Source organism: Hemitrygon akajei, chromosome 2 (genome assembly GCF_048418815.1).
Source record: "Hemitrygon akajei chromosome 2, sHemAka1.3, whole genome shotgun sequence".
Taxonomy (NCBI): domain Eukaryota; kingdom Metazoa; phylum Chordata; class Chondrichthyes; order Myliobatiformes; family Dasyatidae; genus Hemitrygon; species Hemitrygon akajei.
This window is the reverse complement of record NC_133125.1, coordinates 184,073,982-184,097,425: the sequence shown is the minus strand read 5'-3', so window position 1 is coordinate 184,097,425 and position 23,444 is coordinate 184,073,982. Positions and strand designations below refer to the sequence as shown.

Here is a 23,444-nt window from a genome sequence, read left to right as displayed (position 1 = left end):
GTGGGGAGGGATGAATGGACAAGTGAGTTGCATAGGGATCCCTGTGGAAAGCAGAAAATGGGCGGGGGTGGGGAAGATGTACTTGGTGGTGGGATCCTGTTGGAGATGGCTGAAGTTCTAGAAATTATGTGCTGGATGTGGAATCTGGCGGGGTGGTTGGTGAGGACAAGAGGGACCCTATCCCTGGTAGGGTGGCATGAGGGAGGGGTAAGTTGAGCTGAAAAATGGCAGATGGAATTTGATGCAGACAAGTGTGAGGTATTGCACTTCGGTTGGACCATCCAGGGTAGGTCTTACACAGTGAACGGTCGGGCACTGAGGAGTGTGGTAGAACAAAGGGATCTGGGAATACAGGTCCATAATTTGTTGAAAGTGGAGTCACAGGTAGCTAGGATGATAAAGTTTTTGGCACTTTGGCTTTAATAAATAAATGTGCTGCGTATTGGAGATGGGATGCTATGTTGAAGTTGTATAAGATGTTGGTGAGGAATAATTTGGAGTATTGCGTGCAGTTTTGGTCACCAACCTACAGGAAAGATGTAAACAAGATTGAAAGAGTGCAGAGGAAATTTACACTCTGAGAGACCTGAGTGATATGGAAAGATTGATCAGGTTAGGATTATATTCCCTGGAATGTAGAATATTGAGAGGAGATTGGACAGAGGCACACACAATTATCAGAGGTAGAGACAGGGTAAATGCAAAAAAGGTCTTTTCCACTGATGTTGGGTGGGACTACAATCAAGAGTTCACAGGTAAAGGGTGAAGGGTGAAAAGTTTAAGGGGAATATGAAAGTTGTGAGAACATGGAAGAAACTGTGAGCACAAGTGGAGCTTGCAAGCTCGATTTCACCGTTGAAGAGAAGTTTGGATCGGTACATGGACGGTAGGGGTACGGAGGGCTATGGTCCTGGTGCAGGGCGATGGGAGTTTAAATGGTTTGGCATGGACTAGATGTGCCGACAGGCCTGTTCCTCAGTTGTATTTTTCTATGACCCTCCCTCCTCAGGGTCACTCCTCCCAAAACCCCCTCTGCAGTCGGGTCAGAGTTGACTCCAGAACAACTCCAGACATTCTGTGTCACCACTTCATATCTCAACCTGTCAATCATGTAGGGCAATTGCATTCTGGGTACCACAGGAATCCAGAGACTCTGTGGGGATGGGGGTGGGGGTGTGGGAGGAGTTCATTTTGTCAACATGAGTCACTTGGTATTTCTGCTGAAATGCAAATTAGACAATAACAGGTACCTGGAGATCCTTTCCTTGACCAGCACATGAATATAATAGCATATGCTGTAGAAAACACCAGTCCCACCATCGATGTAATGGCAACTCCTACATCCTCTGGTCTGAGGCCTGCAATTAAAAACAGTTGAATAACTGTATCTGTAACCAAATCAAGGTGATAAGAGGAGAGAATGCTGCCTCTTGAACAGAAGGCTGATGCCCTCATGAACTGAAAAACTCAGCTAATTTCCTGTGAAGAGGGACAGCAGTGACCTTCTCCAATTTCACACACCTTTCATCACACTCTGTTCAAGAGCAGATCTCTGCCGGCACAACGATTCTTACGGTAGAAATTAAAACTCCACTTTAAAACGAAACTGTGTCATGAAACCAAATAGGTAGAACGGAGTCACTGATAAATTAAGCCATGAGCTGACCTGCGTCACAGCGAGGTTTGCTCCGTTTATACCTGTTGAAACAGGCCATCACATGACCTCTCACTGGCGGGAAAATTACATCACTCCACCATCACAAGACCATTACAACATGCCCAGCAGAGCCTCAATTACATCATGGTCATGTGACAGTCACAAGATACCCAAGGGGTATGTAACACCCTGCAACCCATTTCTTGTCCGTGCTTCACCTGCTACTTGCTGAGGATTCCCAGCAGATTCAGGTTTTAATTCCAGGAGCAGGTGATTTAGTCCCTCGAACTGTTCATGGCTGACAAATGACCCAGCTCCACACGGCCAGTGTTACGGAGGCTTTGTGGGGATGGGGACTGAGACCAGAACCCCCGGGATCCAGATACAGATCTGGGAAATCTACACCACACTCACTCAAATGGCAAAACTAAAACAGAGAATCAGCAGAGTCACGGGAAGGAATGGAGACGGGGAGGTGGGGGGGGGGGGGGGGGGAATCAGCACCAGCAGAATAAATGGTTGTTGTCAGCATGTTCAGGAGCCCAGAGCGATGAAGGTCAGTAATTAATAGAGTCAACCTGCACAGCAGCTTTGAGTGTCCTATGGACTTGGAACCCACAATCCCTCCGATGCTCCACACTGCCAAGAGTCTTAACATTAATGCTATATTCTGGCATCATATTTGACCTACCAAACTGAACCACCTCTGACAGGCCTCCACACTATCCACAACACCCCCAACCTTAGTGTCATCAGCAAATTTACTAATTCATCCCTCCACTTCCACATCGAGGCTATTTATATCAATTATGATGAACAGTAAGTGTCCCAGAACAGGTCCTTGATGCACGCCACAGGTCACCGACCTCCATGCAGAATATGACCCATTTACAACCACATATTACCTTCTGTGGGCAAGCCAATTCTGAATCGACAAAGCAAAGTCCTCTTGGATCCCGTGCCTCCTTATTTTCTCAATAAGCCTTGCATGGGGTACCTTATCAAATACCTCGATGAAATCAATATACCCTACATCTACTGCTCTACCCTCATCAATGTGTTTGGTCACATCCTCAATAAATTCAATCAGGCTCATAAGACACAATATGCCTTTGACAAAGCCATGCTGACTATTCCTAATCATATTATGCCTCTCCAAATGTTCATAATTCCTGCCTCTCAGGATTTTTTCTATCAACATAACAACCACTGAAGTAAGACTCACTGGTCTATAATTTCCTGGGCTATCTCTTCTCCCTTTCTTGAATAAGGGAACAACATCCGCAACCCTCCAATCCTCCGGAACTTCTCCTATCCCCACTGATAATGCAAAGATCATTGCTGGAGGCTCAGCAATCTCCTCCCTCGCCTCCCACAGTAGCCTGGGATACACCTCATCTGGTCTCGGTGATGTATCCAACTTGATGCTTTCCAAAAGCTCCTCCACATCCTCTTTCTTAATATCTACATGCTCAAGCTTTTCAGTCCGCTGCAAGTCATCCCTACAATTACCAAGATCCTTTACCGAAGTGAATACTGAAGCCAAGTATTAACTAAGTACCTCTGCTATCTCTTCCGGTTCCATACATACATTTCGACTGTCACACTTGATTGGTTCTATTCTCTCACATCTTATCATCTTGCTCTTCACATACTTGTAGAATGCCTTGGGGTTTTCCTTAATCCTGTCATGGCTCCCTTTGGCTCTCCTAATTTCATTCTTAAACTCCATCCTGCCAGCCTTATTATCTTCAAAATCTCCATCATTACCTAGTTTTTTGAACTTTTCGTAAGCTCTTTCCTTCTTGACTAGATTTACAACAGCCGTTGTACACCACGGTTCCCATACCCTCAGTGGAACATACCACACAAACATCCCCTGACCATTTGCCACATTTCTCCCATACATTACCCTGAGAACATCTGTTTCCAATTTATGCTTCCAATTTCTTGTCTGATTGCCTCATAAGGTAAAGGGGATAGAACTGTTATCACTATCTCCAAAATGCTCTCCCACTGAGAGTTCTGACACCTGACCAGGTTCATTTCCCAATACCAGATCAAGTACAGCTTTTCCTCTTGTAGGCTTATCTACATATTGTGACAAGAAACCTTCCTGAACACACCTAACGACCTCCACGGCATCTAAACCCCTTGCTTAAGGAAGATGCCAATCAACATCTGGGAAATTAAAATCTCCCACCGCGACAGCACTGTTATTATTACACCTTTCCAGAATTTGTCTCCCTACCTGCTCCTCAATGTCCCTGTTACTATTAGGTGGTCTATAAAAAACACCCAGTGGAGTTATTGACCACTTGCTGTTCCTAACTTCTACCCACAGAGACTCCATAGACAATCCCTCCATCACTTCCTCCTTTTCTGCAGCTGTGACACTATCTCCGATCTTCATTACCATGTCCCCACCACTTTTGCCTCCCTCCCTGTCTTTTCTGAAACATCTATAGCCTGGCACTCTCAGTAACTATTTCTGCCCCTGAGTCATCCGAGGCTACATCCACACTAGACCGGATAATTTTGAAAACGCCAGTTTCGCGTAAAAATGATAGGCACACTATGCATTTTTAAAAATATCTCTCTCCACGTTGAAACTGATATTTCAGTGAATCTTCTCCTGCGCATGCGTAGGACACATCTACCAAAAACAAGTGGCATGTTTTGTGTCGAAACTCGCCGTGAAAGTGTTGGTGCGCAGTTGTTCAGTTACAGACTAGATAAACTTAAATGACAGACAGCTGTTGGCTCTCACACAGGAGGACTTTAAACTAAAAAAAAATACTGGTGTGTATGGAAGCAACCGACAGGGAGTTCACGGACAGTATGACCCGGCTGACGATGAACATTGAAAAACTGACCAACCCTGTTGCATTAATAAAGCACCTTGTTAAATGTATAAAACTTGTCTGCATCAGTATTATCTTGTATTTCCATACAATGTTACATTAGGCTGTTACACATCTATTGTCAGAGAAGTACTTGCATAAATAGGGAAACCACCTTCATACGAGCAAGGACAGAAAACAGGGCAAAGTGAGTATACTTATTTATTCAGTAAGTTATGGGTCAAAGTATTTGGTGAGTACGTTTCTAACACTTCTGGCTTCAGTCTCATTGCTGTCTGTTCTGAAATTGTTAGGTTGCATTCAAGAAAACAATGAAATGGCACGCTGTCGTCACCATCTGTTCCGGCACGTCGTGACAGCATTTTTAGATTTCTCCAGTTACCCCATCCACACTGCTCCGGCCAATCCAGCATTTTCAACATTACATGTCCTGGAGAGCATTTTAGAAAAGCTCCATTTTTGGTGGACTAAAATGCTGTTTTAGTGTGGATGGAAGGTCAAAACAAAGAGAAAAAGCTTCAGTTAGGATTTATCCGGTGTAGTGTGGACGTAGCCCAAGTCTCTGTAATGGCCACAACATCATAGCTCCAAGTACTTCCAGTATCTATGCTCTAAGCTCATCCACTTAGTTCATAATACTCCTTGCATTAAAATAGACACATCTCAAACCATCGGTCTGAGCATGTCTCTTCTCTATCACCTGCCTATCCTCCCTCTCGCACTGTCTGTAAGCTTTCTCTATTTGTGAGTCAACTGCCCCTTCCTCCATCTCTTCAGTTTAGTTCCCACCCCCCAGCAATTCTAGTTTAAACTCTCCCCAACAGCCTTAGCAAACCTCCTCACCAGGATATTGGTCCCCCTGGGATTCAAGTGCAACCCATCCTTTTTGTACAGGTCTCACCTGCCCCGAAAGAGGCCCCAATGAACCTGAAAACTGAATCCCTGCCCCCTGCTCCAATCCCTCAGCCACACATTTATCCTCCACCTCATTCTATTCCTATACTCACTGTCACGTGGCACAGGCAGTAATCCCGAGATTGCTACCTTTGCGGTCCTGCTTCTCAACTTCCTTCCTAACTCCCTGTAGTCCGATTTCAGGACTTCCTCCCTTTTCCTACATATGTTGTTTATACCAATATGTACCACGACCACAACAAATGGTTGTTGTCAGGGTGTTTGGGAGCCCTGAGGGATGAAGGTCAATAGTTAATAGCTGCAGGTGTCCCAGTTCACAGCTGCCATGTAAAGGCATCCGTTAGTTTTGCGAGACCATGGATTTGCGCCTTGGGAGACTGGCAGTTGCCCAAGCTGCAAGCCTTCCCCTCTCCACCGATGTTGTCCAAGGGAAGTGCACTAGGACCCAAGTAGCTTCGCACTGGTGTCGTCGCACAGCAATTAGTTGTTAAGTGCCTTGCTCAAGGATACAACATGCTGCCTCAGCTGAGGCTCAAACCAGTGACCTTCAGATCACTAGACCGATGCCACACGCCAACACAAGTCGTAGTGAAGACAACTGTTACAGGGGTGGCCAAAAAAAACACATGATGCAATTACCCAGCGGTTCCGCTAGAGGGGGGTGTTGCACAGGGAATGACATCACGTGCCCCTGACATGAAAATGATGGGGCATGAGGGTAACTGGTACCCACAGTACCCAGTTACATTTGTACAGTGTGTGTTACTCCTTTTTCACCTCAGGAAAATGGATTCCTTGTTGTAAAATACTGGAACAATCCAATGTTCTGTAATTAAATTTCCTGCCTAAGTTTCCCAGTTCCAGTCTCAAGCAGCAGCAGGGCTCTCTGTCTCCCCGTGACCTTTTAGTAAGACCATAAGATATAAGAGCAGAATTAGGCATTTGGCCCATCGAGTATGCTTTGCCATTTCATATTGGCTGATACAATTTTCCCCTCGGCCTCAATCTCTGCCTTCTCCCTGTATCCCTTCATGCTCTGACCAATCAAGAATCTATCAACCTCTTCCTTAAATATGCCATACGTAAGACTTGGCCTCCACAGCTGCATGTGGCAAAGAATTCCACAGATTCACCACTCTCTGTCTGAAGAAATTCCTCCTCATTTCCATTCTAAAAGGATGCCCCTCTATTCTGAGGCTGTGTTCTCTGGTCTTCAACTCTCTGACCATAGGAAACATCCTCTCCACATCCACTACATCAAGGCCTTTCACCATTCGATAGGTTTCAATGAGGTCACCTCTCATTCTTCTGAATTCCAGTGAATACAGACCTGGAGCCATCAAATGTTCTTTATATGACAAGCTATTCAATCCTGGAATTATTTCCATGAATCTCCTTTGAATCCTCTCCAGATTCAGCACATCCTTTCTAAGATATGAGGCCCAAACCTGCTCACAGTACTCATCAGTGCTTCATAAAGTTTCAACATTACATCCTTGTTTTTCTATTGTAGTACTCCCGAAATAAATGCTAATATTGCATTTCTAATATAACATCTCTACTGTTCTAACTGGACATATATAAAGAAGAGAAGGGAAAAAAATAAGGTTGACTTTTCATTGCTTTCTCTGAATGAAGCCTCCCTTTGAAGAGCTAAAGTCTTATGATCACCACTCTGACGATGTCCACTGAGATGATGGACACTGTGCTTGCCCCAGCCTTTCTTTAACTTACTCTTACTGATCAATCCTAAATGCTGATTGGTGGCTGGTCCTCAGACTGTGACACACTGCTGCCTTTTATCCTCAAGAAATGAACCAGATTGATGTCCCCTCCTCTCCAAACTTCTGATGTCTGGATTGGCTGCTAGTCAAAGCTCTTCTTCTTGTAAAATCTGACTTCTTGTAAAATTTAACTACTTCACCCTTTGGCTGTCTCAGATTCATTCAGCACAGCCCTAGTTTCTGCAAATTCTGCTCAGCAAACTTACACCAGAATTCTTAAAGACCAATTTCTCCTTCCTGTGATTTGAGACACATAATTCCTCTCTGTCTCCAAGACCTATTAAAGACTTGTCAGAATCCTGATGCCCACATGAATTTGTCTGGCTGTGGAGTGGCATTTAGCCCTGGTTTTGCTCATTCCCATCTATTAATCCCTGTTGACCAAAAAGCTGCTACCACTTCTCCTTGCTTCATTGGGAAATTTCGTCATGCAACTTGTCGTTCCTCCGTCAATCTGAGACAAGTAGTAATCCAAACACAGATCTCATGCAAATTATCCCCACACTCTGCCTTGTCCCATTGAGGCAACTGTGTGTTCAGGTCAACATTTTGCCTTTAGTTCCATGAGCATCAGTGAAATGCCATTAAGGTCTAAACCTCCAGCAGATCCCCCTGTGGGAAAGGACTTCAGCTGTGGGACTGAGGACTTCAGGTGCTGGTGGTCCTGGTAAAGCAGTTCACAACATCCTGACTGAGAAACTCACTTCGTTCCAACCAAACTCCAGAGAACCGAGTTCATCATTTACATGAAAATACAGAATAACATTTGAGCACATACCTTTAAACGCCATCCAGGAAATTGTAACAATGATGATGACAATGAGAAAACCAATATTATAGGCAGACATCCATCTTCTCAATCTATCACCCTCTTTGGATAAATGAAAATTAATCAGTTTGAAAGCCATAGTAACAGATCTATACAAATTATTTCACATAAGCATCGATTTACAACATGTTCTTGGTAATGAAGATTGATCCTGAGTCAGTCAGGCTTCCTAAACAGAGGGAAACCCAACCAGTTCAGAAATGGAGCAGAAATCTGAAGAAAGTCCAGGGATCTCTCTCACACTGGCAGCAAGCAGAGAATCCAGGAAACAACAGATAAACACAAACAAACACATATTTGATAACTTCTGTACTCCCTTATCGAGTGTCTGCACATGCAGAATTGGCAGATACACTGCAGTCTCCCTGTGTACATATCCAGCAGATGAGGTAACAATCCACTGCAAATCAGCTTTGTATTATTCTAGAGATGGTGAAGGTTTCAGTTGATGTGGTCCTGCCTGTGGTGACAATACCCAGCCCCAGCTACAGCACTGAAGTTCCACTGTGAAGCCTGTTCTGTTGTTGAGGACTGAACCATCACCACACCCAGATGTTCAAGGCTTCAAACAGTGTTCTGGTCCAAGAAAAAACTGAACTCAATGTGAGTGCAGACTAAACTGTCCAAATGCTGAGACATTTAACATGGATAAGGATAGTGGTTGTCCAGGAAGTCCATTGGTAACCAGTGATACATGTCTGAGGGATTGTCCATCATAAGATCCAAGGGACACTTTTCCTTCACCCAGAGTTTTTAATTCATTCAGACTGATGGGTTCAGTAATTATTGTTTAGAAGGCTACAAGACCATAAAAGATAGGAGCAGAATTATGCTATTTGGCCCATTGAGTCTACTCTGACATTCAATCATAGATAATTCTTTTTTACCCCTCCACAGTCCCACTCCCTGGCCTTATGCCTGTAAACTTTAATGCCAATCAACAACCTATCAATTTCTACCTCAAATACAACCAGTGACCTGGCCTCCACAGCTGCCTGTGTTAACAAATTCCACAAATTTATCATTTTCTGGCCAAAGAAATTTCTCCGCATCTCTGTTTCAAATGGATGTCCCTCTACCCTAGGTTGTGCCCGCTTGTTCTAGACTTCCCCACCATGGGAAATATCCTTTCCACATCTACTCTGTTTAGGCCTTTCAAAATTTGAAATCCTTCTAAATTCTAGCGAGTACAGGCCCAGAGCTATCAAACATTCCTCATAGGATAACCCTGACATTCCTGAAATCATCCTTGTGAACCTCCTTTGAACCCTCTCAAATTCCAGCACATCTTTTCTCAGATGAGCCCAGAACTGTTCACAATACTCAAGGTGAGGCCTCCCCAGTGCCTTATAAAGCCTCAGCATCACATCCCTGCTCTTATATTTTAATCCTCCTGAAATGAATGTTAACATTGCATTTGTCTTCCTCACCACTGACTCAAACTGCAAGGTAAACTTTAGGGTGTTCTGCACAAGGATTCCCAAGTGCCTTTGCATCTCAGATTTTTGGACTTTGTCCCAGCACATTTATTTCTACTACCAAAGTGCTTGACCATGCATTTTCCAACATTGTGTTTCATTTGCCACTCTCTTGCCCATTCTCATCTGTCTAAGTCCTTCTGCAGCCTTCCTTTTTCCTCAACACAACCAGACCCTTTACCAATCATCTGCAGAAATTTGTTGTTTGCCTTATGAACTTTTAAAATTTATGACAGAGTTTAATTTCAAGAATGGTAAGCTAAGCTTAACTGCCTGTTTTTTCAAGAAAGATTGGCTAAAAAATTCATTCTCTACTCAAAAGAGCATTGACAATTATTTTTGGATTGTTATATCTACAACTTACTGAGCATACTAATGTACCGTGAGCTCTAGATATAATATTTTTTATCAGGAGATCACTGAGACCTGAAAACTATTGCAAGGGTTCCTCCAGAGCAAAAACTTTGAGAAAGGCTGGTCTAGACTGTACGTGATTGGATGTTAAGCACTTGTGCGCCAATGTGAGTATACCTCTTAGGTAAAATGTCATGTATTTATCCATATGCTTGATGTTGTGTACAAGGTACAGGTTGGTGGAATTCTAATGTTGTTTGTATTGTTTTTTCTAATTGCCACTAACCATAGAACCATAGAACACTACAGCACAATACAGGCCCTTCAGCCCTCCATGTTGTGCCGACCCATATAATCCTTTAAAAAAAAGTACTAAACCCACACTACCCCAATAACCCTCCATTTTTCTTTCATCCATGTGCTTGTCCAAGAGGCTCTTAAATACCCCACCACCACTTTTTTAGCCTCCACCACCATCCCTGGTAAGTCATTCCAGGCACGCACAACCCTCTGTGTAAAAAAACTTACCCCTGATGTCTCTCCTAAACTTCCCTCCCTTAATTTTGTACATATGCCCTCTGGTGTTTGCAACTACTGTATTGGTTCTGTATATTTTGTTTTATTTATTTTCATACTGCATACATAACTAATTGATACACAAGTGTGTGGACCAAAGTTAAGCTTTTGATAGTTTCTTTCTGCATTCAAAAATCTCAAATAGATAAAGGAATTAAAGACTTGAAAAAGTATTTGTTGTTCTGAGTGTGTGTTCTTCCCAGGCTACAAAATTTGGTAGCAGCAGTGGGGTAATTCCAAGCCAGTTTAGAGGGTTTTTGATGTTTGTATGCAGTACAATATACAATACATAATAGGGTAGTGGTGAAGGACAGGACAGTCGTTCCCGTGAGGCGGTGTCACGTGGAGACCATGGTAGAGTCTTGATGCCGGGTTGGGACATCAGGGACTGAAGCCAGGATGTAGAACTGTGACGGTGATCCAGAGCAACTGCGGCCGTGAAGTCATCGTGTTTTCTGCAGGAGATGTCAGCAACCCCTTTTCCAGGCTTGTCACAGAGACTTTTTAAGGACTTGAGTTTTCATAACGTTACATTCAGAGGATGAGCAAACTGAACCTGATTTCAATGAACAAATTAGAGAGATGCATGGTCAGCATGAGGAAGCCATGGCAACTGTTGATAAATTAAGCAAAAGGTCCTATGTATACATTCCAAGGGAAAGACACATCGCTCCATTTACGGGGGATGCTGAGAAAGATGGGAGGTCTGCTGATGACTTTATTGAAGAAATTGATTGTGTACTTCATGCTGGAAATTAGACTGACCAGGATCAGTATGATTTTGTTATGTCACTGCTCAGGGGTGCAGCTCTAGAAGAAGCACTGATGTGCAGTGATGATCAGGCTGATGACTTGTTCACCTGTCTCAGGGAGGCTTTCAGAGACAAGCATAGTGCACACCAGCTGTTGCATAGCTTCTATAGTCACAAACAGTGTGAGGGTGAAGACATAGAGTTTTCACATGCCCTAGCCTAAGCTCTTAACTTTCAACTGAACTGTTCCCCTGATGCTCTGGCCAATGAAAGGGTGGTGCTCGGAGATCAATTTATAGATGGGATCAGAGATCCTTCCCCTGGAAGGGAGCTCCACTGATTTGTGCGGAATAACCCTGGGTCCTCAAAGTTAGGAGTGCAAGAGGAGGCTCATCTGTGGTTTTTAAGGGTCGTCAGGAAATGAAAAGATTGTAAAGTCAAAGTGTGTCAGTAGCCAGGCACAGTGCTCCCCTCCGAAAGCTCAGGAATCCAAATCTGTTACTCTAGGCAATGTCCTTAAAGTAGTTGCAGAGCAGGGCAAAGCCACTAGTGAATTGACTCAAGCAGTGAAAGATCTTACCGTACAGAGAGGTGTTGCATATGCAATTAGCAGTAGACCCAAGTTGCAGCCTAGATTCACAGAGGATGGGCAACCAGTATGTTTCAAGTGTCAGGTGAGGGGGGCATGTGGTCAAGAATTGCCCACAGTAGTGAAGTGCGAGGGATGTACAGCCGGCATCTTCCAGCCCTCAAGTTGTTGTGAGTCGGGCAATTTGGGGCAACCTCATAGATAATGTACAGCCATCCTGTGACCAGTTGCTGCAACATGCCATAGGACCATGTACTGCCATTGAGCTTAAGATATCAGGTGTCTCTGTCCGTTGTCTGTTGGACACAGGTAGTCAAGTGAGCACCGTGACTGAGCAGTTCCTTCGAGAACACTTGAATGGAGAGGATGAGGAAATGTTGTCCACTGCCGGCTGGCTTAGGTTAACAGCCACTAACAGTCTTGATATTCCTTACCTTGGGTATCTAGAGCTGGAGGTTCAAGCGATGGGCATGAAGATTCCCAAATGTGGCTTTCTAGTATTCAGGGATCCTGTTAACACTGAACAACCCGTCCCATGCATTGTAGGCATGAACATTATAAGCCAATGTAGACAACTTGTCAACTTGTCTACGCAGGATTTGACACGACTCTAGAAGGAAAGTTGGATTCTAGCTGGAGAGATGATTTCCAGAAAGAGCAGATGTGAACTACTGGAAAGAAAGCCGTCGTCCGAGTATCAGGAAAAGATACTGAGCACATACCTGCTGAATCTGTAGTTACCATTGTGGCTAGGAAGGCCACTGGAGATGTTGGTTGTGACCATAAGATGTTACCTGAGCCAATTAACCCCCCCCCCCCCCTCTATGGCGTGGTCCTGTAGTTATTCCCATGCTCTTTGACTGCTGTGGTTGTGTGAAGTTCCTTATTACCTGAGTAGTGTGAGCGATGAGAATTTGTTTCAGGGTCCAGCCTATACATGCTTGGAAGTTAAGCACGTGTGTGCCAAAGTGAGTATAGATCTTCATTAAGATGAGACGTATTTATTCACATTTTGATCTTATGTACAAGGTTTTGTGTTGGTGCGATTCTAATGTTGTTTGTATTGTTTTTTCAGAATTGCCACTACTGTATTGGTTTTGTATATTAGAAACACAGAAACATAGAAAACCTACAGCACAATACAGGCCCTTTGGCCCACTAAGTTGTGACGAACATGCCCCTACCTTAGAAATTACTAGGCTTACCCATAACCCTCTATTTTTCTAAGCTCCATGTACCTACCCAAAAGTCTCTTAAAGGACCCTATCGTATCCGCCTCCACCACCGTTGACGGCAACCCATTCCACACAGTCACCACTCTCTGAGTAAAAAACTTACCCCTGACATCTCATCTGTACCTACTCCCCAGCACCTTAAACCTGTGTCATCTTGTGGCAACCATTTCAGCCCTGGAAAAAAGCCTCTGACTATCCACACGATCAATGCCTCTCATCATCTTATACACCTCTATCAGGTCACCTCTCATCCTCCATTGCTCCAAGGAGAAAAGGCTGAGTTCACTCAACCTATTCTCATATGGCATGCTCCCCAATCCAGGCAACATCCTTGTAAATCTCCTCTGCACACTATCTATGGCTTCCACATCCTTCCTGTAGTGAGGTGACCAGAACTGAGCACAGTACTCCAAGTGGGGTCTGACCAGGGTTCTATATAGCTGCAACATTACCTCTAAATTCAATTCCAAGATTGATGAAGGCCAATACACCGTATGCTTTCTTAAGCACAGTCAACCTGTGCAGCTGCTGTGAGCATTCTTTGGACTTTGTCCCCAATATCCCTCTGATCCTGCACACTGCCAAGACTCTTAATATTAATACTATATTCTGCTATCATATTTAACCAACCAAAATGAACCACTTCACACTTATCTGGGTTGAACTCCATCTGCCACTTCTCAGCCCAGTTTTGCATCGTATCAATGTCCCGCTGTGACCTCTGGCAGCCCTCCACACTATCAACAACACCTTCAACCTTTGTGTCATCAGCAAACTTACTAACCCATCCCTCCACTTCATCATCCAGGTCATTTATAAAAATCACAAAGAGTAGGGGTCCCAGAACAGATCCCTGAGGCACATCACTGGTCACCGACCATCATGCAGAATATGACCCGTCTACAACCACTTGCCTTCTGTGGGAAGCCAGTTCTGGATCCACAAAGCAATGGCCCCCTGGATCCCATGCCTCCTCACTTTCTCAATAAGCCTTGCATGGGGTATCTTATCAAGTGCCTTGCTAAAATCCATATACACTCCATCTACTGCTCTTCCTTCGTCAATGTGTTTAGTCACATCCTCAAAAAATTGAATCGGCTCGTAAGGCACGACCTGCCCTTGACAAGGCCATGCAGACTATTCCTAATCATATTATACCTCTCCAAATCTTCCTAAATCCTGCCTCTCAGGATCTTCTCTATCAACTTACCAAGCACTGAGGTAAGACTCACTGGTCTATAATTTCCTGGGCTATCTCTACTCCCTTTCTTGAATAAAGGAACAACATTTACAACCCTCCAATCCTCCGGAAACTCTCCCGAACCCATTGATGATGCAAAAGATCATCACTAGAGGCTCAGCAATCTCCTCCCTCACCTTCCACATTAGCCTGGGTGCACCTCATCAGGTCCCGGCGACTTATCCAACTTGATGCTTTTCAAAAGCTCCAGCACATCCTCTTTCTTAATATCTACATGCTCAAGCTTTTCAGTCCGCTGCAAGTCATCACTACAATCACCAAGATACTTTTCCATAGTGAATACTGAAGTAAAGTATTCATTAAATACCTCTGCTATTCCCTCCAGTACCATATATACTTTCCTACTGTCACACTTGATGGGTCCTATTCTTTCACGGCTTATCCTCTTACTCTTAATATACTTGTAGAATGCCTTGGGGTTTTCCTGAATCCTGCCTGTGAAGGCCTTCTCATGGCCCCTTCTGGCTCTCCTAATTTCCTTCTTAAGCTCTTTCCTATTAGCCTTATAATCTTCTAGATCTCTAACATTACCTAGCTCTCTGAACCTTTTGTAAGCTTTTTCCTTCTTGACTAGACTTATTACAGCCTTTGTACACCACGGTTCCTGTACCCTACCATAACTTCCCTGTCTCATTGGAACATACCTATGTAGAAATCCACACAAATATCCCCTGAATATTTGCCACATTTCTTCCATACTTACCCTGAGAACATCTCTTCCCAATTTAAGCTTCCGATTTCCTGCCTGATAGCCTCAAAATTCCACTTAATCCAATTAAACACTTTTTTAACTTGTCTGTTCCTATCTCTCTCCAATGCTATTGTAAAGGAGATAGAATTATGATCACTATCTCCAAAATGCACTCACACTGAGAGATCTGACACCTGACCAGGTTCATTTCCTAATTCCAAATCAAGTACAGCCTCTCTATCTAGATACTGTGTCAAGATACCTTCCTGAACACACCTAACAAACTCCACCTCATCTAAACCCCTTGCCGTAGGGAGATGCGAATCGATATTTGGGAAATTAAAATCTTCCATTACAACAACTCTATTATTATTACACCTATCCAGGATCTGTTTCCCTCACTGTTCCTTGTTATCACTGTTACTATTGGGCGGCCTATAAAAAACACCCAGTAAAGTTATTGACCCCCTCTTGTTTCTAACCTCCACCCACAGAGACTCCGTAGACAATCTCTCAATGGCAGCCACCTTTTCTGCAGCCGTGACACTATCTCTGATCAATAGTGCCTCACTCCCACCTCTTTTGTCTCCCTCCCTGTCCTTTCTGAAACATCTAAAGCTTGGCACTTGAAGTAACCAGTCCTGTCCCTGAGCCATCCAAGTCGCTGTAATGGCCACCACATCATATCTCCAAGTATTGATCCATGCTCTAAGCTCATCCGCTTTGTTCACAACACTCCTTGCATTAAAATAGACACATCTCAAACCTTCTGTCTGAGCGTGTCCCTTCTCTATCACCTGCCTATCCTCCCTCTCGCACTGTCTACAAGCTTTCTCTATTTGTGAGCCAACCTCCTCTTCCCCAGGCTCTTCAGTTCAGTTCCCACCCCCCAGCAATTCTAGCTTAAATTTCTCCAGTAGCCTTAGCAAACCTCCCCGCCAGGATATTGGTCCCCCTGGGATTCAAGTGCAACCCGTCCTTTTTGTACAGGTCACAGGTGCCCCAAAAGAGGTCCCAGTGATCCAGAAATCTGAATCCTTGCCCCCGCTCCAATCCCTCAGCCACGCATTTATCCTCCACCTCATTCTATTCCTATTCTCACTGTCGCGTGGCACAGGCAGTAATCCTGAGATTACTACCTTTGCTGTCCGGCTTCTCAACTTCCTTCATAACTCCCTGTAGGCTTTTTTCAGGACCTCTTCCCTTTTCCTACCCATATCCTCCACCTCATTCTATTCCTATTCTCACTGTTGCATGGCACAGACAGTAATCCCGAGCTTCTGAACTTCCTTCCTAAATCTCTGTACTCTTTTTTCAGGACATCTTCCCTTTTCCTACCTATGTCATTGGTACCAATATGTACCACAACCTTTGGCTGTTCTCCCTCCCACTGCAGGATATCTTGGACGCGATCAGAAACATCCCGGACCCTGGCACCTGGGAGGCAAACTACCATCTGAGTTTCTTTCCTGCGTCCACAGAATCGCCTGTCTGACCCCCTAACTACCGAGTCCCTTATCACTACTGCCTTCCTCTTCCTTTTCCTACCCTTCTGAGCCACAGGGCTGGACTCTGTGCCAGAGGCACGGTCACTGCTGCTTCCCCCAATGGTACTCAATGGTACTCAAACAGGACTACTTATTGTCAAGGGGTACAGCCACAGGGGTACTCTCTAGTACCTGACTCTTCCCCTTCCCTCTCCTGACTATGACCCACTTGTCTGTGTCCCGTGGTCCCGGTGTGACCACCTGCCTATAACTCTTTTCTATCACCTCCTCGCTCTCCCTGACCAGGCGAAGGTCATCGAGCTGGATCTCCAGTTACCTAACTCGGACCCATAGTAACTACAGCTCGACACACCTTGTGCAGATATGGCATTGATGTTCTGGATTTTCATACTGCATCTGTAACTAGTTGACACACAAGTGTGTGGACCAACGTTAGGCTGAGATTGTAACAGCAGGAACTGTGCATTTCTTTAAATTAATTTTGTTGTTTTTATTTTGATACCCTCTTTCTGCATTAAAATATCTGAAACAAATAAAGTAATGAAAGACCTGAAAAGGTATTTGTTGTCCTGACTGTGTATTTTTCCCAGGCTACAAAATAAATCACTCTTGGTTTCCTGTTGACCTACATTCCACCTTGTTTGTTTTCATCTGCCATGATGTAAACCAACATCCCCTTAGGGTCCCTTACGATGGCCCATTCTGCATTTTGGAACAGAGGGAAAAGACTTTCATCATTGATAAGAGGGATAAACCTGAAAATATTTCAGAAGATCGCCTTAAACCAGCCCACCGAGATTTGGAGTATTCCACTGCCAAGCCCCTGCCATCACCTCTGGACGAGCACAGGACCCGAGCCGGGCTGCTGATCCGAGCTTCAGACAGGCTCACAATGCTGGTTTTAGTTAATTCCAGAGGGGCCTGTGTAGGGTAACGTGATTGGCAGAAATGTACATAATTCAGAACCATCGACATTGAGTTGGGGTTTCACTTTAAGAGGCTGGTCTGATGAGATGACATTGTTATGTAAAGAGTTCTAGTACATTTTTATGTGTTGCTTTGGGAGCTCAATAAAATGTGTTACGGGTTTCATTAAACATAAAATGCCTCACTTCATTTTATTTATGAAAACCTACATTAATCCCTCATCTGAGTGTCTGCTGTGGTACAGCCTCCCTCAAATGAGAAATGCAAGTGTGGAGGTGTGTCCTGAGTGAAAAATGGCTTTAAACCCCTATCGTCAGATCTGGCTGCACCCTATTCAGCATCATCAGGTCCTGCTCTCCTTCACCAATTGTTTATTCAAAGACTATGCAGAAATGCAAAGAGAACCCCTAATTCACCACTGTTCCCACAATTCACCATGCTGAAATATTCTAACAATGTGCACTGAACCCATGAATGTCTGGGATTCAGACTGTGCATCTGCCCCTGTAGTTTCCCTACTTCCCTTTGCACACTGGACCAACCCTCCCAAATGTCCCTCGATGCCCTGGTGTTGAAATTGCATTGAGTCTGGATTCTATCCATTTATTTTTCATGCTCAACCCTCCTTCTGTTAGATCCTGTTCATCACCAACCTCCTCTCCTGGTTCCAATGTTAATGCCATTGCTAATAGTTCCCTCTCCTCAGGTATTGTTCCTCACCCTTTCACATCTCCCATCACCAGCTCTGTGCACAAAACAAAAGGCAAGACCCCACTTTCCTTACCACATGGAAGGAGGCCATTCAGCCCATCTATTCCAGTTCACGCAGCTGTCCATTCCTGATTACTTCTTGAAACCATTTCTCTCCACATCCACATACATATGCTACTGCAATTGACAGAAACCAGGTAACCTAGCAACCCACCTTTCTGGGATATGGGAGGAAACCCAGGCAGTCATGGGAAAGTGGATAATCTCCATGTGGACAGGACGAGAGGTCAGGATTGAACCCAGGTCACTGGAGTTGTGAGACACCATCTCGACTAACTGTGCTCCTGTCCTTCCCTGGTGGTTTATGCTTCCAGCTCCATGTCTCACAGCAATGGGTCAAAAAATTTGAATTCTTCTTTAATCTTTCTGCTAATTGAAACAGAGTCAGAGCTACACAGCTATGGAAAATGGCACTTCACCCCAGAGGGTTCTCAAAGTGACCTCACCTGTGTTTGGCCCACATCTCTCTAAACCTTGCCTCTGTATGTAATTGTTCAAAAGCCTTCTAAATATTGTAACTTCTGTATCTCTCAATCTCTGGCAATTCATCACCATGTCTGTGTAAAACAAGTTGTTCCTCAGGTCATTTTTATACCTTTCTCCTCTCACTTTAAACCTATGCCCTCTAGTACTGGACTCTCTTACCCTGAGGAAAAGATTTTAGCAATTCACTTATCTGTGCTCCTCGTGAATTTATTATTCTTGAATCTCTCTCATCTCTTTGCCTCTACTGTACAGGAATAAATATCCTAGTCTATCCAGCCTCTTCTTATAACCCAACCCCACCAGTCCTCGTAATATCATCAGAAACTTTATTGCACCCTCTCCATTTTCAAGACATTCTTCCAATATCTGTGAGACCATTATTACACACAGTGCTCCTTCTTCTTCACGTGCCTTGCGCATTACACACTTAGGCAATCATGGCTATCCACATCGAATGATCCATTTTCATACATTTCAGTCTCATTTGCTTCATGGCTAACCTCAGCCTGGACTGCCTCTCCTCATACCTAGAGTTCTCCAGCCCTGGTAATATTGTCACAACTCTCCTCTTCACCTTGTTTAGTACAATCAGATCCTTTCTGCAGAGTGGTGACCAGAACTGCATGCACTGCTCCAGATGTAGCCTAAATAATAAGCTTCATATGGTTCTGCTACATGAACGTAATTTTGTATTCTACACTGGCCAACGAGAGTAAACAGTGAGGCTTCTTTACTTTTTCCACCCAACTTGCTCCTTTCTGGGATCTGTGCACATGAACATTGAGAGTTGTCAGTTCCTCTCCATGCGTTAGTCGTCTGTTTACTGTTTGTTTCTATGCCTAGTTTGCTCTCCCCAAAAGCACTGCTGTAAACATTTCCAGACTGAATTCCATTTCCTCTTTTGTGTATCCATGGAGACCAGTGATAACTTCCTGTGACCCAGACCTTTCTTCTTTCCAGTCAACCAAACTGCTGATATTGTGATCAACAGGAAACTTCCTGATCGTGTTCCTCAATTCAAGTTCAAATCATTGACATGAACCTTAAACAACAAGGGACCTGTTACTGAGCCCTGCTTAACTCACCACACATGGCCCTCCAGACACTGAAACTCCCATTGATCCTCACTGTTTGCTTCCTCCCTCTCAACCAATTTTTATTCCAACACCATCTTTTCTTGGATCCCATGGTCATTTAGTTTCTTGAGTATGCCATGAGGAACTTAAACTTTTGCTAAAATCCATGTCATGAGGAGGGGCTTTACCACTCTCTCACCTCCCCTTCATCAGGATTAAGGGGCAACTTTCAAGTTCAAGATCAACTTTATTTTATTTCAACTGTATACGTGTATACTGCCAAATGAAACACCTTTCCACCAGACAAAGGTGCACAATACAGTACGTATAACTCACACACATAACACATAAGGCAATATTACCACAGATAAATTAACAAATATCAAGGTACATATGTGATACAAGTAAAAAGTAAACAGTTTAGCACTACTGGTGCTCGATACATGATGAGACCTGGGTGGTGTCAGGAAGTTCAATAGTCTTATGGACTGGGCGAAGAAACTGTTTCTCATCCTAACAGTTCTGGTCCTAATGCTACGGTACCTCTTTCCTGATGGTAGGGTATCAAAAAGATTGTTGGATAGATGGGAGGGATCACTGAGAATGCTAAGTGCCCTGCGTATGTAACACTCCGGATAGACACCTCTCATTGGTGAAAGTGAGACCCTAATGATATTCTCATAAATCCTCGCTATTCTATCTAGGGACTTGCGGTCAGATGCCTTGCAGTTCCTGTACCAAACAGTCATCCAGCTGGTCAGGACACTCTCAATGGTAGTCCTGTAAAAATTGGTTATCAATCTCAATCTCCTCAAGGAATGGAGATGCTGCTGTGCTTTCTTGACCGAAGAAATGGTGTTAACAGACCAGGTAAGATCATCAATTTTGTGCATTCTCAGAAACTTGGTGCTCTTTACTCTCTCCACGGAGGAGCAAAATGCGTGCACTACTCACCTCTACATCACAAGACACATCACCTTTGACAACATAATGTGTGTACCACAATTGTGTTGAGACATTTTACCCTCAAGTACTATCTCTGACACCAGGTCAGAGATGTTTCCAGAATTGTTCCAGCAGTGGTGTCACCGTGAAACACCACTCCACAACTGGGCAAAAATACAGGGGAATTTCATCCCTCATGTCTCAGGGACCCAGAATGGTGGGGGAGATTTTTCTTTTAAAATTAACTGCATTTTCTTTGGAGAAATTCCTGAAGTTTAAACACAAGTGTAAATAATGATGATGATGATGATGATGATGATGATAATAATAATAATAATAACAATAATAATAATAATAATTACCTTTGTACCAAAATACTTCCCACCAGAGAATCAGAAATGCAATAAAAACCACTGGAAACAACACCACCATTGTGATTGACGTAACAAATGTGACAGTGTCCTTGCTGTAAAAACCTGCAATTACAAATAAATTCAAGTCGGCAAACATGCAACAATACACCAGAAAAATGAGCAGGAGAGCTGCCAATTGTTGCCACAACCAATTTGTTCCCGTTATCTCCTGCAGGGAAGAGATGTGCTCATCACTGCCCAGTCTTGTCAACCTTGACTTCTGGTCTGCACCGACTGACTCTACCGGCTGTGCTGGGTGAACAAGCCACTGATTTGTTACACCGGCCATGAATAAACTGACTTAGTCTCTCTTCCCAGTCAGTATTTCCCTGTTACCTGCTACACTGGGCGCTCCTTCTGGTGTTCAGATGGCCAAGTCTTGATGAGTACATAATCAGAAGCTGGAGAAATTAATGTTCATACTGTCTCCAACCTGATGGCGTGAACATCAATTTCTTTAGCTTCTGGCAATTTCTCCCCCTCCTCCTTTTCTCTTCTTCCATCCCACCACACCGCCCCCCCCCCCCCCCATTCTGGCTCGTCTCTTATTTCTTCTCCTTACCAGTCTATCACTTCCCTCTGGTGCCCTCCTCCTCTTCCTCTCATGGACTACTTTCCCCTCCGATTGGATTCCTTCTTCAGCCATTTGCCTTTTCCATCTATCACCTTCCAGCTTCTCACTTTACCCCTCCCCCACTCATCTACTTTCCTCCTCTCATGGCTTCACCTATCACTTTTACTCCTTTGTACTCCCTGTCTAACTTGTACTCCTTTCCGTCACCCCCGTCTTATTCTGGCTCTTTCCCATTTCTATCTGGTCCTGATGAAGGGTTAACTGAAACATCAACTCTTAATTCCTTTGCATAGATGCTGCCAGACCTGCTGAGTTCTTCCTGCATTTTGTGTGAGTTTCTCTGGATTTCCAGTATCTGCAGAATCTCTTGTGTTAAGGACCACAATCCATTGTTCTTTTGCAAGAAGATAATAAACACAAGAAAATAAGAGGGGAGTCGGTCACTCAGCTCCTTAAACCTGCCCCACCATTCAATAAAATTGGAGCTGATCTGCCTCAGGCCCCATCTCCTCTTCTGTCCCAGTCCCACACATTCCCGAATTCCCCAATCTTTCAAATATTTATCCATCTCTTCTTTAAATACTTCCCAACTGCTTGTGGTGGGAAAAGCCATTCATCCCAGGAATTACCCTTATGGACCAGTCCTGGACTGCCTGCTGTGTTCGTGCAATTGTTCTTAAACAAGAGGACCAGAACTGTGCACAGTACCAAGTGGACTCTCCAATGCTCTCCACAACGATAAAAATACTTCCCCATTTCTAAACTCCAAATCCATTGCAACTAAGGCTAATATAACACTCCTATTCCTAATTATTTAATGCTCTGAATCTTTTGTGATTCCTTTACAAGGTGATCTCTCTGCAAGTCACTCATTTACAATTCCTCTCCATTGACATTACAGTCTGATTCCTCTTACTCAAGGGCCCCACCTCACACTTTCCTGTATTAAACTCCATGTGCTGAGTTGTCACCCACTCAATGAATATATAAATATCCTATTGTACAGTCTGAATTTCCTCATTGGAACTTGCTTTTCCTCCAGTTTAGATGAATTTCAATATCCGTTTGTTACATTATATTAATCAATAATTAGAAACTCTGCTCTCCCATGGGTATTGGATCACTGGTGCTTTTAGATATTTACTACAAAGTACATAGAATCTGTCAGCTCTGCGTTTAATAAAAAATAAAAATGTTGGAAGCACTCAGCAGTTTGGGTAGCATCTGTGGAAGGTGAAACAGAGTTAATATTGCAGGTCCTAGACACTCTCAGAATAGGGAGAATGACGTTTTGATAATCGTTTGCGCAGTGCCCTATCGGAGAGACTGGAAGCCTGAGAAGACATAGTTCACTCCCGTTCACCCATTGTGCAGAGAAGGCAGTGTCTCATGGTAGTTCCGTGCTTTGGGCAGTGCCACATCAGCATTCAGGATTGATTGACAAGAACAAATTAGAGTAAGGTAACTGGCCAGTGGACCGACCATCATTGGAGTGGTCAGAGAGTGGAGATTTTGAGGCTTTAGCTCTTCAAGGCTAGAGTGAAAGAGGGCAAAAAAAGCTGTAGACAGAGTTTTCTTCTCCCACAACATTTTATTTTGTTCTTTATCATTGCTCAGTTAGGAACAGTAGAGATGCCAGGCAGGATAGTAGAATGCTCCTCTTGTGGGATGTTGGAAGGCAGGGAGACCTCAAGTGTCCCTGGTGATTATACCTGTGAGAAATGATTCCAGCTGCAGCTTCTAACACTCTGAGTTACGG

At 43.9% G+C, this 23,444-nt stretch overlaps 1 protein-coding gene across 1 annotated transcript in view; it reads right to left on the bottom strand.

Moving 5' to 3' along the window:
* Positions 1 to 23,444, bottom strand: part of LOC140721584 (uncharacterized) — a 113,791-nt gene that overhangs the window by 20,994 nt on the left and 69,353 nt on the right. The window contains exons 13-15 of the mRNA XM_073036407.1: positions 21,061 to 21,174; positions 7,999 to 8,091; positions 1,251 to 1,358 (exon numbers count right to left, since the gene is read on the bottom strand). Coding sequence (XP_072892508.1) covers positions 1,251 to 1,358; positions 7,999 to 8,091; positions 21,061 to 21,174 — 315 coding nt within the window. The remainder of the gene's footprint in view (positions 1 to 1,250; positions 1,359 to 7,998; positions 8,092 to 21,060; positions 21,175 to 23,444) is intronic.